Below are 18,364 nucleotides of genomic sequence, written 5' to 3' on the forward strand. Positions count from 1 at the left end.
TGACCAATTTGATTTCATACTACGATGTGATCACAAAGGAACTGGTTGCAAAAAATAATTTTCATATCATGTACTTGGATTTCAGGAAAGCTTTCGATACTGTTGCACATGGAAGACTGCTGTACAAATTGAAGTGGTATAGCATTAAGGGCAAGTTACTACAATGGATAAAGGGATGTTGAATGGGAGACGGCAAAGAGTGGTAATAAATGGACACTGCTCTACCCTGGGGGACTCCGCTAATGTTATTAGCGGAGTCCCCCAGGGTTCGGTGCTGGGCCCTTTGTTGTTTTGTGCATTTATCAATGATATCAATGAAGGTATATCAGGCTTAATGTCCAAGTTTGCAGATGATACAAAGGTTGGCAAGGTTGTTAATTCTAGTAAAGATAGTATGCTACTGGAACAGGATCTAGAAAGGTTAGGCAGATGGGCTGAGCAGTGGCAACTGAAGCTTAACATTGACAAATGCAAAGTACTGCATATGGGTAGCAGTAACCCAAAAGAAATGTTTCAACTGTGTGGTACTACACTGAGGGAGGTGGAGAATGAAAAAGACCTGTGGGTAATTGTGCAGTCAGATATGAAGTGCCCTGAGCAGACGGGCTGCCAGAGCAGGTCATGGAGTTTTGTCAATGATATATAGGAATTTTGCTAGCAGAGACAAGGAGGTTATTATCCCTTTGTGAAGCAATGGTCAAGCCACACCTTGAGTACTGTATACAGGTCTGGAGACCTCATCTTAAGAAGGATGTAGAGTTGCTAGAATGAGTACAGAGAAGGGCAACAAGATTGGTGAGAGGATCAAATGGGTACGCTTACGAAGAAAGGCTTAAGTTCTGCAAGTTGCCGCATCTGGAGACTAAGCACCTGCGAGGTGATTTGATCGAGGTGTATAAGGCCTTGAATGGTTTGAGAAGGCTCAATGCTGTTGGCATACTTCCACTTGCTCAGATTAAGAACCTGGGGGGGGGGGGGGGCACAGATTCAAATTGAGAAAAGACAGTTGTAGAATAGATGTGCTGAAGTTTGCCTTTAGCCAGGAGGTAGTTGATTGCTGAAATAGACTTCCATCTGTTGTTGTGGAAGTTGATAGCTTAAATAAATTTAAGGATGATCAAGACAAAAATTCGGAGTGACCGAATGGGTGAAATTGGAAGGTTTTTTTTTTTTTTTTGCCCGATGCTGTAGAAGCTTGCTTTCTTGCATCATATACCTCAACTAATGCTAATATTATTCAGGTCAATAGATGGCTCAGCAACTGCTTGGAAAACCATGTTGATGTCATATGCCAAGTGGAATTGCTCTTGGCCTTGTTAAGCATGTATGGAAAGGAGACAGTTCCAAAATCATTATTAAGAAAGTTCAAGCAATGCCACTACTGCTCATAAGCTATGGACATTTGCAACGCTAGCATTAGCAGATATGCGGGTCAGATTCACCTAATATTTGAGTTTCTTGTGTTGCAATGTAACTTGCATTGGTGAAAAGTAGGAAGGAGAAAAGTCAGACAGGGATACTAATAATTGAAAGAGTATAAGAAACAAGTGGATGGAATCAGTTCCAAGTGCCACTACAGTAATCATACAGCTATCACATAATATACCACAATAAAATCTGTTTGTTGAGAAAGATTATGTAATTCATCAAAAGCTCCAGGCATGTTTGTTATTTATAATCTTAGCTTTAATCAATTTTAATAATTTTAATTATACATAATTATATATATATATATATAACCATTATTTTTACAAAATAATTGTAATATAGCATCAGGCAAAAAAAAAAAGTGACATGAGTAATTGCAGACCTGTTAGATTAACATCTGTTCCAGCAAAAAATAATGGGGAGTCACTGGTAATGCATGACCATCTGCACAGGAATGTAATTATACTGCAATCACAGCGCATATTTGTTAAGGGCAGTCTTGTTTAACCAATGTGATAGGTTACTATGATGTGGTGACCAAGGAAATGGATGAAAAATAATTTTGATATCATATACTTGGATTTCAGGAAGGCTTTTGATACTGTTGCACATAAATAGACTGCTGTACAAACTGGAGCAAAGTGCATTAGGGGCAAGTTACTACTATGGATAAAGGGATGGTTAAGTGGAAGACAGAGATTGGTTATCAATGGGCACTGCTCTTCGTAGACTAATGTTATCAGTGGAGTGCCCCCCAGGTGTCAGTGCTGGGCTCATTGTTACTTTCAATATTTATGAATGATATTGATAAAGGTATATCAGGCTTAATGTCTAAGTCTGCAACAATATTTAGAAAAATTAAGTCAATGGACTGAGAAATGGCAGCTAAAGTTTAACTTTGACATATGCAAGATACTGCATATGGGTAGCAGTAATCCCAGAGTAACTTATCAACTGTGTGGTACAATCAGGGTAGTTATAAATGAAAAAGACCTCAGAATAATTGTGAGTCAGAAATTCTTTGAGAAGTGCAGACATGCTGCCAGGACAGCTCATGGGGTTTCTATATATCATTTTGTCAATGATATATAGAAACTTTACTGGCATAGATAAGGAGGTCATTATCCTTTTGTACATTTTAGGCTGCATCTCCAGTATTGTATACAGGTCTGGAGGCCTCACTTAAGGAATGACATAGATCTGCTGGATCATCTGCAAACTGCAGGAGTCTGGAGCTTAAGCACCTGTGGTGTGATCTGATTAAGGTGTTTAAGGCCTTGAATGGATTGAGTAAGCCGAGTGTTAATGGCATTCTTCCTCTTGCCGAGACCACACACGAGGGAGCATAAATTTAAGCTGAGACAGGATGGTTGCAGGATAGATCTGTGGAAGTTTGCCTGCAGCCAGCAGCTGGAACAGGTTTCCATTAAATTCAAGGAAGAACTAGACAAATTCTTGGAGGGTATGGATGGGTGACAATGTGTAGTCTTTTTTTTTTTTTGGTTGATGCTAATGATGAAAATGATGCTTGCTTTCTTGCATCATTTTCCATTACTACTACTACAATTTATATATATATATAGTTATTTTATTGTATTATTCCGTGTTTTTTATCGCATTATTCCAAATCAGAATGGACATATTTTTATATTTTATTTCCATTCTAGTAAGTCTTTTAGAGAATTTGGCATATATTCTGTTCTGAACCCTTTCAAATGAACCAATTTTGATAACACTATACCCTTGTTTAAAAAAATGCAAGCATTACGTTCATGTTTGATTTTCATTGTCATGCCTGTTTTGGCCTTAGTGGCAATGCCATTTTTTCTTTTTCTTTTTTTTTTTCTCAGCATCATCTCTGTACACTGTAGCAAGTATCTTGTGTGTTTCCATGGCTAGCTTTCCAAATTTACAACATTGTTCAAATTTCATCATTTTCGGTGCACATAACCAATAAGAAAAAAAAAAGTGTTCATTCAAAGCAACTTTTCACTAGACACAAAATTACAAGTTAAAACTTGGTGTACACATTCTCAAAAGATGTCACAGTAAGCCCAACTCATAAAATTTTAACAACTGCTAAATTTTCAAGAATTATAAAATCATTTACCAAACCTTTTGATGAAATTTTGTGTCAACTGCACAGTAAAGCAAAGAAAATTACACCTCCCAGATTATTATATAAAATAATCAAGGTATTAGTAACATATTTTCTGTATTCCTTAAATATATAAAGGCAAATATTTCTTATTTAGTTACATTTTGTTATTGCACACATAATGGCTTGAAAAAGGATATGCCTTATCCAGAAATTTATTGTGTATGTGCGTGTGAGTGTACTGCAATTATTGGAAAGTAAAGCAAAAAATGTTAAACTTACCCCAGATTATTATTACATAATTTGTAATAATGGCCAAGATATAGGTAGTTTCTTGAAAAGTAAGGATCTAATTTAATGGCCTGTAAATAAAAAGAAATATGAGAGCTAATATGCATTAGTTGATAAGTACTGTGATACCATAAGATAATTACATGATATGATGGTATTCAATACAATTGCATTACCTCTAAAAAATTGATTTCTTCTATAGAAGACAATAAAATTATGACTTTAAGTTATAATAATGCATCGTACACCTGATGATTCTGCATTACGTCATGCATGAGATGCAGTATTATCAGTTATTGCATCATTTGGTTTGTAGCTATAAAAAACAAGACCCAGAAGAATTTGAATTAGGGCAAGTACATGCAATTAACTCCCCCAACAAAAGAATTGTGGCTTTGATTTGAGTAAAAAAGCTGTTTATCTGCACTGTAAATAAGTCTAGAGGTTTTCAGCTGCTTTCTAAACTTTCTGAAACAGGCTCTGTTTCCAGGAGAAACTGAAGTGAAAACATGTGAGCTTCTGTAGAATACAAAGGCAGAGTATAAAATCACTTGCAACTCAGTAACTGAAGCCCCATCCAATGGCTTCTGAGATAGATTTCACTGCTTTCACTATCAGAAGACAATCACTCCAACACGAATTTATTGTCCACTGTCCTAAAGAGAACTCAATTGTAATGGAATGAAAGCTCGTCATTTAAATGGGACAAAAGAGCACATAAAAAGTGGCCTCCAATGCAATAGAAGTCTATTATTTCATTCAGTGGGTCAAATATTAACTTGTATGCCCCATATGGACAGCAGAAGAAGTGAAGAATTCCACTCAGACTGCACAATCTGAGTGACCATATACCTACAAGTCAAATGGTATATGGTTGTATTTCACACAATGGGGTTGATTGCCTATATTTTGTGAGGAATTCTTTAGATGCACAAATAAAGAGAATATCTTGGAATCAAAATTACTGCCTGCAATTGCTTCCACTTTCAAAAACCAAATAATTACATTTCCAAGATAACTCTGGGCTTAAACACAGAGCATGTCAGTCAGCTGTTGTTAGTGTTAATAGGTTATGTTTCCATTATGCTTTTGCCTCAATAGGTACAAAATTGGTTAAGAGACAAGAATTAACATTAACATTTTCATGGACAAGAAATATTGGTTAAATTAAATATGGCTTTAGTTACAAGCTGTTAGTGTGAACCATTTTGTTTTGTGAGGTGTTTCTGGATCATAACTGCTGATCCATAACTCATCACTAGTCATAAAGTGACTAAGAAATTCTTTGTCATATCTCTCAAACTATGTAAGCATTTCTATACATAAACCTTCACAAGGTTTAGTTTCTGATCAGGTGTCAAATGGTGTAGAATCCAGAAAGTACAGATTCGCAACATTTTAAGGAACAATTAATCTGAAACAACTGTGTGTAACAATGCAGTATGAGATTGGCATTTGATGTTTAGCTGATGGAATAAAAAAAGCTGATTTTGCAAATCTTCATCCAGAATCCCCTGAACCTTTGCAGTAAGCTCTGGAGGTGGAAGTCCTTGGCTGCCCAGGCTGTGAGTTTCAGCCACAGATTCTCTACCTTCTTTAATGCACCTGTGCTACTTGTTTGAAGAAAACTGTAATTTATTGCATTTTTTTTTTTTTTCCAAACACTTGTCTCCATAAGTCCTGACATTCCTCTCACAGTTTATGTAGCACAGTCTTCAACTCCATTATGCAGAATGGATCTTCCATTACCACAAAATGGTTTACACTTACAGTACATAACTTCAGGCTGCTTTACAGCCAGCAGCCAACACATCAGAACTTGCAAATATCAGTATAATTCTTAGACATACACTCTCCCGCCATTTACAAGTAGTTAGCAAAAACTTGAGTGGTTGTATGATAGTGTTTCCAATCCACAAATTAAATGACAAGCCTGTGAATTTGGAAAATACAGAGGTTGATCATTTAATACAAATGGATATTTAATAAACACAACTGGACATTTATAAACCTGCACTATCGGGGATGCCTGATAAAAAATTTTTTTTATTGTACCTACCATATTAGGTGAGCAATTCACTAACTTGCATGCCTTGTTTTCCTCAATTCAGTTCTCATGTTGGATATTTATTCTTGTAAATACTGTTCATAGTGTGATAAGCTCCCTCACCCTTTCAAAATACAAGGTGAGCCAGAAGTCAGAATACATATAAATTAAACATTCGCTTTTTTTTTTTTTTTTTTGGTGTATTGCAGAAGTAAAGCTCAACGTGCATCATGGCTGAAATAACACCCGAAGATAAGAATTCACATAGCATAGTAAACCTTTACTACAAAAATTCAAGCATAATAATCAGCCAAAAAAAAAGAAATGCATTCAGATTCTTCACTCAAAAAATAATTTATCAAACAAATGTTTTTAGGAAACAGGAAGCGTTGCTCATCTACTTAGAAATGGAGGACACCTTCAACTCAAAAGAAGATAAATAATTCACGTATTAAAGCAGGCTTCAGAAGTGGCCAGGAAAAGCATCCAAGCAAAGTAAAAATACCTTAAAGTTCAGAAAGAAGAATGTTGAAGGATATAAAGTTACATTTCAAAATTGTATTACACTTCTAAGCTAATCAACTTATTAATTTGATAGGCTTATGAGATTATTGTGTTTGTGTGTCTCCCATCTTAATAACATTTCTGTTGATGACCAAATCAAAACAAATTTTATTACACAGAAATGTTATTGAAAAGATGACACTTAAAATTAAAGAGTAACAATACAGCGTATTCAGTGACAACATTTTTTTAACAACTAAGCATAGAGCTTTCAGGGTAAGGGCTTTCAGGCTTTTCTATATTTTGTTAGCATTTTGTATATGTTTCTTGCTGAAGAAGTTTACCCAGAAAGCTCCATACTTAGTTATTAAAAAAAAAAAAATTTGTCACTGAATACGCTGTATTCTTACTCTTTAATCATGGAATCCAGTACCATAGGCCCATTTGCCTGGACAGTTAAAATATTATTAAGTGTAGAAATTTAAATTTATTACACTTTATGTAATAGTCACCCTCTTTATAACGTATTTGTTTATAAAACAGTAACAAATCAAATCGAATTATTTTAAGGAACCTGGACTTGTCACTTATTTCCATATCATGTAATTGCATAACTTTCTGCAGAAGTGTGGATTTACCCACCATTCTACATGTTGTGTAGTGCTGACAAAACTGGAATAATTCATGGCCCCCCCCTAGCCCCTAAGATTGGCTAACTATAGGCTGCACTGCACTTCACTGAGCTGTCCTGGAAGCATGTCTGCACTGATCAGAGAATTTCGTGTCTGACTGCACAATTATCTCTAGGCCTTTTTCATTCTCTGCTCCCTAAGTGGAGTACCACACAGTTGATAAGTTACTCTGGAGTTAATGCCACCCATGTGCAGTACTTTGCATTTGTCAGAGTTAAACTTCAACTGCTATTTCTCAGCCCATCGACCCAATTTCTCCATACCTTGTTGTAGTAACTCACCCTGGTGACTACTGTTGACCATGCTGTATCATCTGCAAACTTAGACATTAAGCCTGATGTGCTTTCAACAGTATCATTGATAAATATTGAAAACAACAATGGATCCGGCACTGAACCCTGGGGGACTCCACTAATAACATCAGTCCACAAAGAGCAGTGTCCATCGATTACCACTCTGTCTTCTAGCACTCAAGCACCCTTTATCCATTGTAACAACTTGCCCTTAATGCCATAATGCTTCAATCTGTACAGTAGTCTTCCATGTGAAACAGTATCAAAAGCCTTTCTGAAATTTAAGAATATGATATCGAAATTATTTTTTGCATCCAGTTCCTTGATCACAGCATCATAGTAACTTGTCAGATTGGTCAGACAACTCTCCCGCTTAACAAATCCATCCATGCTTAAAATAACTGTATGCCTATCCAAATTTAGTTTAAAATAACTGCATGCCTGTCCAAATTTAGTTATAGTTTCCAGTAACTACAGTGTGTTTGACCTGGAACAGATATTAAGCTGAGAGGTCTGTAATTATCATCTTGCCTTTTGATCCCCTTTATGAATTGGGGACAAATTTGCATTACTCTAGTCCATAGGAACATTCCATGAATCCAAAATTCGATCTAAGCAAGAGCAAACCCTGATGGTGTGCTCCTATTTTGATCTGCTGTCTCAAAACAAGATGGTCTTCATTCAAATTATAGGTCTAATATTTTTGAAACTCTTCAGTTTATAGACTGACAAACAAAATTTACAATATCCAAAATTGTCTAGTTTTTTTTTTTTTTTTTTTGTTTATGAAAACCCCAATCACGAGAGTTTTAGAACCAATAGTACTTAATACCGTGCTTGGGTTAGAGGCTGAGATGACGAGAAAAGATATATGTTGACATTAGACTTGAACTTCTGTAGATTGTAATTTTCAGGAAATACGTATGAAGGAAGGTTGTTCCAGAAAACGGCAGTTGAATGAATAAACGAGGAAGATGAAAAGTTGGTTCTCTGAGTTTGAAGTTGGACAGTAAATGGATGTTGGCGGCACATGTTTGGACAGTTTTGAAAGAGAGAGCGGGAATTATAGAAGCCAATTCAGAAGAACAGTGCCCATGGAAATATCTGTAGAAGAGGCATGTAGCAGAAACAGTAAGTCTATGAGACAGCAAGTGGAGATACTCTGTTAGAGATGAATCATTAATTAACCAACTGCCCACTTCTGAACGGAATCAAGAAGCCTGAGAGATGTTTTGGGAGCACCACCCCAGATGTGGAAACAATATTCCATGGTAGGATGGATTTGCGATTTGTACAGAGTAAACAGCTGTTTGGAAGAAAAGTAATCCCGATAGCGAAAGAGAAAACCAAGTATTTTAGATGCAGAGGAAGCAATATTTGTAATATGCTTGTGCCAAGAAAGATTAGAAGTCAGGGTAATCCCCAAAAGAGGTATATCATTTTGCCTAGAAATCGGAGTGTCACCAAAGGTAAGCATAGGAGCAGAAGAATCCTTTTTGCAAGATATAAGACAAGACTGAGTTTTAGAAGAACTGAAAACAACTAAGTTGTCTTTGCTCCACTGGAGAAATACCTGGAGATTGGCATTTAAGGAACTGGTAGCGGATATTCCAGTGCTCAAACAGAAGGATCTGGAAAGTTGCTGGAGAGGCCTTCATCCTGCAGTGGATTGAAAATGGCTGATGATGATGATTTGAGAAGTTGAAGCTGATTGAGCAGGGCAAGGTTTCCCAAAATGGTAAGTGGAATGCAATGTGCTATCATCAGCAAAACTATGGATAGGATTTCCGGTCAATGGAAGAAGGCCATTAATATAAAAGAGGAAAAGAGTGGGGGGAAAGAACTAAACCTTGGGTGACACCAGCATTAGTGGAGAAGTTAGACGACAGAGAGCCATCTACAATCAATCTCAGTGAGTGATCAGAGAGAAAACTGGATAACCAATTACAAAAAAACAGTTGGCAAAGCATGAGATGGAAGCTTGTTTAGAAGACCTTTATGCCAAACACGATCGAACACCTTTGAGATTTCAAGGGCAATTGCTTGTGTTTCACCAAACTTATCCATTGAATTTGTCCTTAAATGGGTAAAATAAGCCGGAATATCACCAGTGGATTGACACTGACGGAATACATACTGGCAAAAGTTGATCAGATGGAAGGTTTCTAGGTAGTTTAAGAGTTGGCGGTTAATTGATTTCTCCATTACTTTAGAAAGAGTAGAAGTAATTGCAATGGGATGGTAACTGGATGGGAGGGACATCACACTTTTTAGGAACTGGCTGTGTATAAGCAAATTTCCAAGCAGAAGGAAAAACACATTTGGAATTAGAAAGTGAAAAAAAAGGCGGCAAAGAACAGGAGCAAGTTACAGGAGTTTGTATGGTTAGGAGTAAAAGTTTTGAGAACAAGTGGAGAAACACCATCAGGACCTGGAGCTTTCTTAGCATCAAGATTCATCAAAACACTTCTGACATCCTTTTGGCGGAAGAACACAGGAGGCATTGAATGGAGCATGTTGGGAATGGTGCGAGGTGTTTTACCTAGGTCAATAATACATGGGTTAGAGGAAAAATGGGATGCCAGCAGGTCTGCTTTATCCTTGGCTGAAGTGACAACAGCAACAGAACCACCTGGTTTTTACAGAGGAGGGAGCAGAGATGGGCAAAAGTTGCAGCAAAAAGTTGCTTTTCAAAGCTCATAGCTTTGGCAAGAGACCAGAATGCTCAGCAACCATTAGGGCAAGAAGCAAGTTTTCTTCTCTTAGCCTGTTCAAAATCTAGTTTGGACTGATTAATAACTGCTTTACAATTGTTGTGAACTTTGGTGCAGGCAGAAAATGAAACTGAAGAATTGGAAACAAGCTAATTAAGATATGCAACATTCTTCTCCTGAACGACTTTAGCACATTTATTGGAAAACCAAGGTTTAGATAAAGGATGTGATTTTAAAGTCGAGTGTGGGTAAAAGGTTTCCATTCCTACAAGCATAATTTTACTGACACAATCTGAGCAAATGTTGACATCAGAAGTTTTGAAACAGTAATCTGACCAAGGAAAAGAAATCTCGCAGGTCATCCCGTTTTGCATTTTTGTAATGCCAAACTACACGAGGTTGGGAATGGCCACAAGATAAAGGCTCAATTGGAGAAGGGACAATCACCAAGTTGTGATCTGAGGTGCCTAAAGGACCTCTCACTTCAACTGTGTACTTAGAAGGGTTGTTTGGAAGAAAAATATCAAGCGTGTTGGCTGTATGGTTAGGATTGTTAGGTATTCTTTTAGGTAAATGAACAATCTGTGCAAGGTCATTAGTAATTGCAAAAGCCTCACCATCACAGTCGGTGTGATTAGAAAATGGAAGCAAGCTGGAGTTGTGAACATTAAAATCACCAAGGAAAATTACCTCACTGTTAGGGGAAAGTTGGACTGGAGAAAATCAAGTTGCAAAGAGAGGAAGTCAAAAAGCTCCAAGTGATTAGTGGAGTTGGGAGAACAGTAGAGACAACAGATGAATTTGACAGAATAAGGTAGAGAGATTTTAAGCGAGGGAAGATTGAAAAGAGGAGATTCCAAATTACCAAGTCTCTGACAGGGAATATCGGAATAGCCTATATAATAGGACATATGCACAAGTACCACCTTTCATGCGAAAGAATCATATAGCAAATAATTTGGGCAACTGAGATGAGCAGTAGTTGAATCAACCAATAACTGAGATTCTGTCAGAAAAAGTACATGGAGTTTGGCAGACTGCAAGTGGAAATGGACATTGTTGAGATTAGAATTGAGAACATGTACATTTGTGAAATGAACTAGGAAGTGTTTGGGAAGTTTAGATCTTTTTGCAGATAAGCTTACTCTATTAGTTTGACAATTCATGGTGTATTGAATATACACCACGCAATAATTATATTAGTACTTGCAATATGATGCAAGAAATCAAAGCTTATTCAATGTTAAAAAAAAAAACTGAATTCACCCATTTCATCCAGTAATTTGCCCAAATCTTTCTTAAATTTATTCAAACTACTCACCTCTAACAACAATATGTGGAAATTTATTCTATCAACTAATTTAAATGGATGCCCCCTTATGTGTGTCACCTGACAAAGATGTAAAGTTGCCATCAGCATTTAATTTACTTAACCCTTTTAAAGCCTTATATAAGTCAATTGCCGACCAGGTTAGCCAGGTGGGTAAAGTGCCTGCCTGGCAACCCAATGGTCGCGGGTTCGAATCCCGCCTCGGGCTTGGATCACAGTAAAATGCAAAATCTTTGGGAGGTGCATTATGGCCACAGAAGCTGATGCGCCAACAACTAACAAAAATAGTTAAATTATATTAATGTCAAAGGAGACTCAATACAAAATGTCCCACTTGGTGACGTTTGAAAAACTACTACAAAAAGACCATTTACATAGTATTCTCATGAAGCAATTGTGTTTATTGTCAAGCAGCACCAGGTAGTGTACTCTGTAAACACCACAGACAGTGTAAGTTTTAAAAGTTTATAAGTTTTGGTGATGGACTGTATAGTGTAGTGTTGGTCTGTTGTTCCTCTGGCACAAACAGGGGAGCAATAGACCAACTAACTGGTCAGTAATTACACAGACCAGTTAGTTAACTTCTGTTCCAGGAAAAATAATGGAGTCACTGGTTAAAGCTGCACTGCAGGATCTAGACAAGACTGCAGTAATAATTCAGACACAGCATGGGTTTGTTAAGGGAAAGTCTTATCTGATCAATTTGATTGGATACTATGATGTGGTTACAAAGGAACTGGATGCAAAAAATAATTTTGATATCATATACTTGGATTTCAGGAAAGTTTTTGATACTGTTGGAAGACTACTGTACAAATTGGAGTAGTATGGTATTAAGGGTAAGTTGCTACAATGGATAAAAGGGTGGTTGAGTGGGAGAAGAGAGAGAGAGTGGTAATCAATGGACACTGCGCTTCGTGGACTAATGTTATTAATTTCCCTGGAACAGAAGTTAAACCAACAGGTCTGTAATTACTTTTGTTGCCCTTTGATCCTTCTTTGTGAACTGGGGGTCCCATTTGCACATCTCCAGTCCATGGGTATCTCCCCTTAGTCCAAGGAAGCTCTCATAATTATGGCTAAGGATTTGCTTACTTCCTTTGCTGCCTCTTTTAATATAACTGGATAAACCCCATCCACCCCAAGTGCCTTTCTTATGTTTATCTTCATAAGAAAGGCACCTGGGATGGAGGGGATCTATGCATCCATCCCTCTCTCTAGATTCCTCCCAAACATGCTACTGTAGAAAACAATCATCCAATAAATCCACAAAAGCCTTGCTAGTGTGCCAGTGACCAACCCACAAATTCCAGTCAATATTTGGGAAATTAAAATGCCCTATTATAAGACACTCTGATTTACTGGCCCACTCTTATTTCTCTGGAGAGTTCTTTATTAGTTAGTAGAACGAGAGCTATAATTCTCAATACTTTCTATGTTAATATCAATATTTGTAAAAGAATAAGAGAAATTTACCTCGTATGATACTCTCCATAAATTAAAACAAAAACAATTTTAAAAAAAATGGAAAATCTTACATTACAGTAAGAAATAATTAACAATAATTAAAAATCAAATGAACACAATTAAAAATCAATTTTAACACAATTAAAAATCAATTTTAACACAATTAAAAATTAAGTAAAAAATTAATTTAACTAAAAAAATGCAAAACGATTTTCCTTCCTGAAGCCGACAATGCTTTTTGGCCGTGTGTCATGATCACAGGAATGAAAATTACCAAATAGATGTGAGTACGGAACTTAAATAGGGATTATTTGTCTTTGCACATGTGCGTAAAGGACCATGAGTCGGAGATCAGATATGGCCGGCGAATATTAACAGAATTCTCATGTAGTTTAATTTTGACGGTTTCTGCAATTAACAGTCTTGTATAATTATGTTGGACACCAAGTATTTTGGCCTCGTTAAATAAAAAAGTATGGTTTTCATTAACGGCATGAAAGGCTAATTCTGACGCTGCTGAACGAGAAGCACAAACTGAGGTCGCGTATTGATTAACATGAAGATTCAGAGGAAACCGCGTAGAACCCTGATAAGACGAGGTGCAATCACCGCAAGAAATGTTGTATATAAGGTCATTTATTTGTGTTGTGAGCGAGGAAAGGACTAAGCGATTGTTCAGTATAGTGTGTAATTTCCATATTGGCCTGACTACAATTTTCAATTCGGTATCTTTAAAGAATCTGTTAAGTTGTTTGTACCACTGTTCAACATATGGGACTGAAATAAAGTAGTTTTTGATATTATTATTGTTGTTAGGTGTATTTTTTTGTATTCTATCCTTAGATTGTAGCAAGTGGGTAACTCCTGTTTAAGGATCTGCTGGTTAATATTTGTATTTCTGAGCCCAAAGCAGATTCTGTCATTGAATATTTATAAGCATTGAGAAATTGATCAATGACAATCAATCTTTTGTAGGTGAATGGGTGACAGCTGTTATAATGTAGAAGCATATCAGTGTTTGTAGGTTTACAAACACTGATATGCTTCTACATGTTATAGATGTTAAATTGAATTTTATTCGCATCCTGAGTAAGCGTGAAATTTAGAAAATTTAGTGACTTAGTATCCGTATTCTCCCTTTCCAATGTAAATTTGAGTCTAGAATGAATATTATTAAACGAATGTAAAATATCATGGATAGTGCTACTATCAGTAATGACAAGAACATCATCTAAATACCTCCCATAGTATGTGATACGGGGTAGAAAAAGCATCAAATGTATACATTCAATTGTTGAGAGATAGATCCCCGATATTAGTCTTAATCCCATTGGCAAACCAAGAATTTGTTTGTATACTTTGTCTCGAAAGGTGATATAGTTGGATTCAACTAAAAGTTTAAGTGAAAAATTTCCTTAATAGGAAGCTTCATATAATTAATCAGTATTGAGTTTTTAACATATCCAAAAGAATATCTAATATGTATTCAACGTTTACATTCGTATATAATGAGGTAACATCTAGTGAGAATAAATTATCATTACTGCCAAGTCTACAGTCCTTAAGGTTATTAAATAGTGTACATAGTTCTTAATCCCAAATTGTATCACCTGTCTAAAGGGTTTTATAATGCTATATACATGTGTGGCCAAGGATGAAAATGCTGAGTTTCTGTAGGAAACAATAGGCAGAATAGGAAAGCCAGTCTTATGTAATTTTATCTGACCGAAAAGTGCAGGAATATTGTATGTTCTGGCCTTCAATTCCTTTAACTGAGCCATAGTAGTGTAGTCGTTTTTTTCAAACCGTGTTTAACATTTTATTGTATTGATTGACCAAATTGGTAAATAGTGCTGGTTCTACTTAAAGATAAGTGGAGATATCTGATACAACCGACTCTAACTTAATAATATAATCAGGTTTATTGAGTATTATCACTTTATCTCCTTTGTCAGCTCTCTAAATAACAATATCTTTATTTTCCCTAAGTTCACCTAAAGCTGAACTGTCATGTACATTCAATTTAGGCAGTCGCATTTCTTTTATGTAACTTGTTGAATAAATAAATCTTTTTTTTTTGTGGAACATTACGAAGTCCAAATTCAATATCAATTACGCACTGTTTTTTAGGTACTTTTCGAGGTGGTAAACTGTAATTTAATCCTTTTGATAAAAGTGAAATCTGGTCCTGCGATAGCATATACGAGGAAAGATTTGTAACATGTTGATATGTCGGTTTGTTGAATGTCGGGCATTGTGTGTATGTGGTGGGGGGGTCATCACACAACTCATATGCATTCGGTCACAAGCTCGCAACAATGGTCTAGAACTCGTATGAATGTATCTTGACCCTTCTGATAATGTATTCAATTTGTTAAGGTGTCTGTTTTTTTATTTCTGAGCCCTGTGCTTCGCATCACTAATCTATGGAGGTCTTCTATACAGACCAATCGTTAGGATGCAGATAATTTTTTAATTTGTCGTGAAGTTTCCTAACTTGGGAAGGGTATTTTTGTTTATCAGAATACCGAGATCTTAAGGCATGCTTAACTATATTACACGACGTGGCAAGTGCTAGTTGCTTAACGCCCGAAATTTTATGATTTAAATTAACCCTGGCAAACTTCGGAACGATGTTGGTTAGAAGGCAATACTTTAGAAAAGAAATACGGTAACCTTGGGCTGAGTATCTTAGTGTTAATCTAATGAAATTTTGCACCAAGGTATTCAAAAAACCCCCCATAATTGTGTGTATCAATAGGTCATACCTGGAAAAGAAAGGAAGTGAATTAAATAGTCAATAAGAGATTAAAATGATAGTATGAACTAGAGCTATATTGCTCAATATGTTCTATGTTGATATCAATATTTGTTAAAGAATAAGAGAATTTACCTCAATATGATATGTAGAACACTTCCGTAATGATACTCTCCAGAAATTAGAATAAAAAAAATTTTTAAAAATGGAAAATCTTACATTACAGTACGAAATAATTAACAATAATTAAAAATCAAATGAACATAATTAAAAATAAATTTAATGCAATTAAAAATTAAGTAAAAAATTAATTTAATGAAAAAAAAATGCAAAACGATTTTCCTTCCTAAAGCTGACAATGCTTTTCGACCGTATGTCGTGCTCACAGGAATGAAAATTACCGAATACGGGTGAGCATGGAACTTAAATAGGGATTATTTGTCTTCATGCATGCACGTAAAGGACCACGAGTTGGAGATTAGATATGGCCAGCGAACATTGACAGAACTCTCATGTAATTCTTTACTTAAGTTTTAATTGCATTAAAACTGATTTTTAATTATTGTTAATTAAAAAATTGAAATTCTTACGTTACGTAAGAATTTGGATTTTTTTAAATTGTTTTCGTTTTAATTTCTGGAGAGTATCATATGGAAGTGTTCTATGTATCGTATTGAGATAAATTTCTCTTATTATTTTACAAACACAGTTGTTTATTATACTCATCAGAGTCATTAGGCCTATAACACACTCCTACTCTCAAATTTGCTTTCCCAGTGCTTATGTCACACCACACCACACCGACTCAACATTGCATTGTCCACCAATGTCAATTGGATGTGGATGCACGTCCTTAGATTTTATGTGTTTCCTAACTGACAGCATAATCCCTCCTCTTCCATGTCTTGTCTATCTTTTTCTGAACATATTGTACTCCCAAAATTCCAATTCTGCATTCCTTATATCTGTCTGACACCACGTCTCTGATATCCCAACAATATCTGCCTTTGATGTTTTGAGCAATACCTCAAATTCATCAAATTTATTTACTAAACTCCTAGCATTGGTGTACATGCAAGTATACATGCACCTGTTCTTAGCTACCCTAACACAGCCCATGTATTTACTTGTTCCGCAATGACTCCCTGAACCTTGTTTTCCAGTCTGCTGCTCATTCCAATACAAGCAGTGCAAGAATCACTTTCACCTCTGCCAGTGGCTACTGTTAATCTGTTAGTCCGTTATTGTTGGATTACTGGACTAATAGATTAACTACTGTTAATCTATTATTCCGGTATTGTTGCATTCATATTGCAACAATACCGGAATTGTTGCAATATGAATACCGGAAATAATACATACTGCAGTAAGTATTATTGTAACAATACTTGTATTTTTGCAATCATACAATACTGCAGCATGATTGTCCCGTCATACTATATCAAAAATTCCATCCAGCTATCATCATAAAGGGGGGGAGCATGATGATAAAGGCTGACTTGAGATATCATACGGGTCACGAAAAATGCGTCATGCACTCTAATCTCACTACAAGTGAGTGCTCAGGCAGACTAGTAGTCTGAACATGGGAAGCACCTCTGAAGAAGCCCCAGATGATGTCACTTCCGTGACTGATCAAGATTTACTCAGCAGGAATCCCCAAGGATATTTCACATCAAAAAGCCAGCAAAACTGCGAGGCTATTGTTAAAATATTCAGAGCTCACCACCGGCGGTACTACACTTAGAGTTACTAAGTGAAAATGAAATAATTGTGCACTCAGATATGAAGTTTTCTGAGAAATGCAGACAGGTTGCTAGAGCAAGTTATGGAAGATTGTCAATGATATACAGGAATTTTGCTATTAGGAAAAATGAGGTGATTATCCCTTTGTATGAGGCAATGGTCAGGCCTTGCCTTGAGTACTGCACACAGGTCTGAAGACCTCATTTTAGGAAGGATGTAGAATTGCTTAAGCATGTACAGAGAAGGGCAACAAGATTGGTGAGGGGTCCTCTTACCAAGAAAGGTTTAAGTTCTGCAAATTGCTGCAGCTGGAGACTAGGCACCTGCAAGGTAATCTAATTGAGTATATAAGGCCTTGAATGGGTTGAGCACACTGAATTCTGATGGGATTCTTCTGCTTGCTTAGATTATGAACATGAGGGGGCATAAATTCAAATTGAGGAAAGACAGTTGTAGAATAGATGTGGGGAAATTTGCCTTTAGCCAGCGGGTGGTTAATTGCTGGAACAAACTTCCATCTGTCATTGTGAAAGTTGATAGCTTAAATAAATTCAAGAAGGAACTGGACAAACCTTTAGAAGAAATGAATGTGTGAATTTTTTTTTTTTTTTTTTTTTTGGCTGATGCTACATAAGCTTTAACGTTTGCTTTCTTGCATCTCATGCCTCCATTACTACTACTACTAAGCTGTGGAACCCCAGTAGGAGCCCACATTGCCCATCCAGCACCCTGAGTATAATAGAAGATTTAGTCTCTGGCAGGGGTGAACCCTGGTCTGCACCTTAGCTTGCCACAGAGAGCCCTCCCTGGAAGGCCAGAAGACAGCTGGATAGACAGTGAAGGTAGGAGGGACCAGATGAAGACAAAGAAGGTCCACCTGGAAATAGGAAGTTATGGGGGATAGAGGGGCACCCCTCTATCCCCCAAAACTATCCCCCTGTGCATCCACCACATGGAGAGGGGGAATGTCAAGAAATGTTTGAGTGGGGGAAATGT

At 36.5% G+C, this 18,364-nt stretch overlaps 1 protein-coding gene across 2 annotated transcripts in view; it reads right to left on the bottom strand.

The window, feature by feature from the left end:
- Window positions 1-18,364, bottom strand: part of LOC150087035 (tetratricopeptide repeat protein 37) — a 702,248-nt gene that overhangs the window by 448,211 nt on the left and 235,673 nt on the right. For both annotated transcript variants that reach the window (XM_090371768.1, XM_090371767.1), the window contains exon 14: window positions 3,809-3,888. In XM_090371768.1, coding sequence (XP_090227894.1) covers window positions 3,809-3,888 — 80 coding nt within the window. The remainder of the gene's footprint in view (window positions 1-3,808; window positions 3,889-18,364) is intronic.

The sequence above is a fragment of the Mastigoproctus giganteus genome, chromosome 4, assembly GCF_048544385.1.
Source record: "Mastigoproctus giganteus isolate SK-2022 chromosome 4, ASM4854438v1, whole genome shotgun sequence".
NCBI lineage: Eukaryota > Metazoa > Arthropoda > Arachnida > Uropygi > Thelyphonidae > Mastigoproctus > Mastigoproctus giganteus.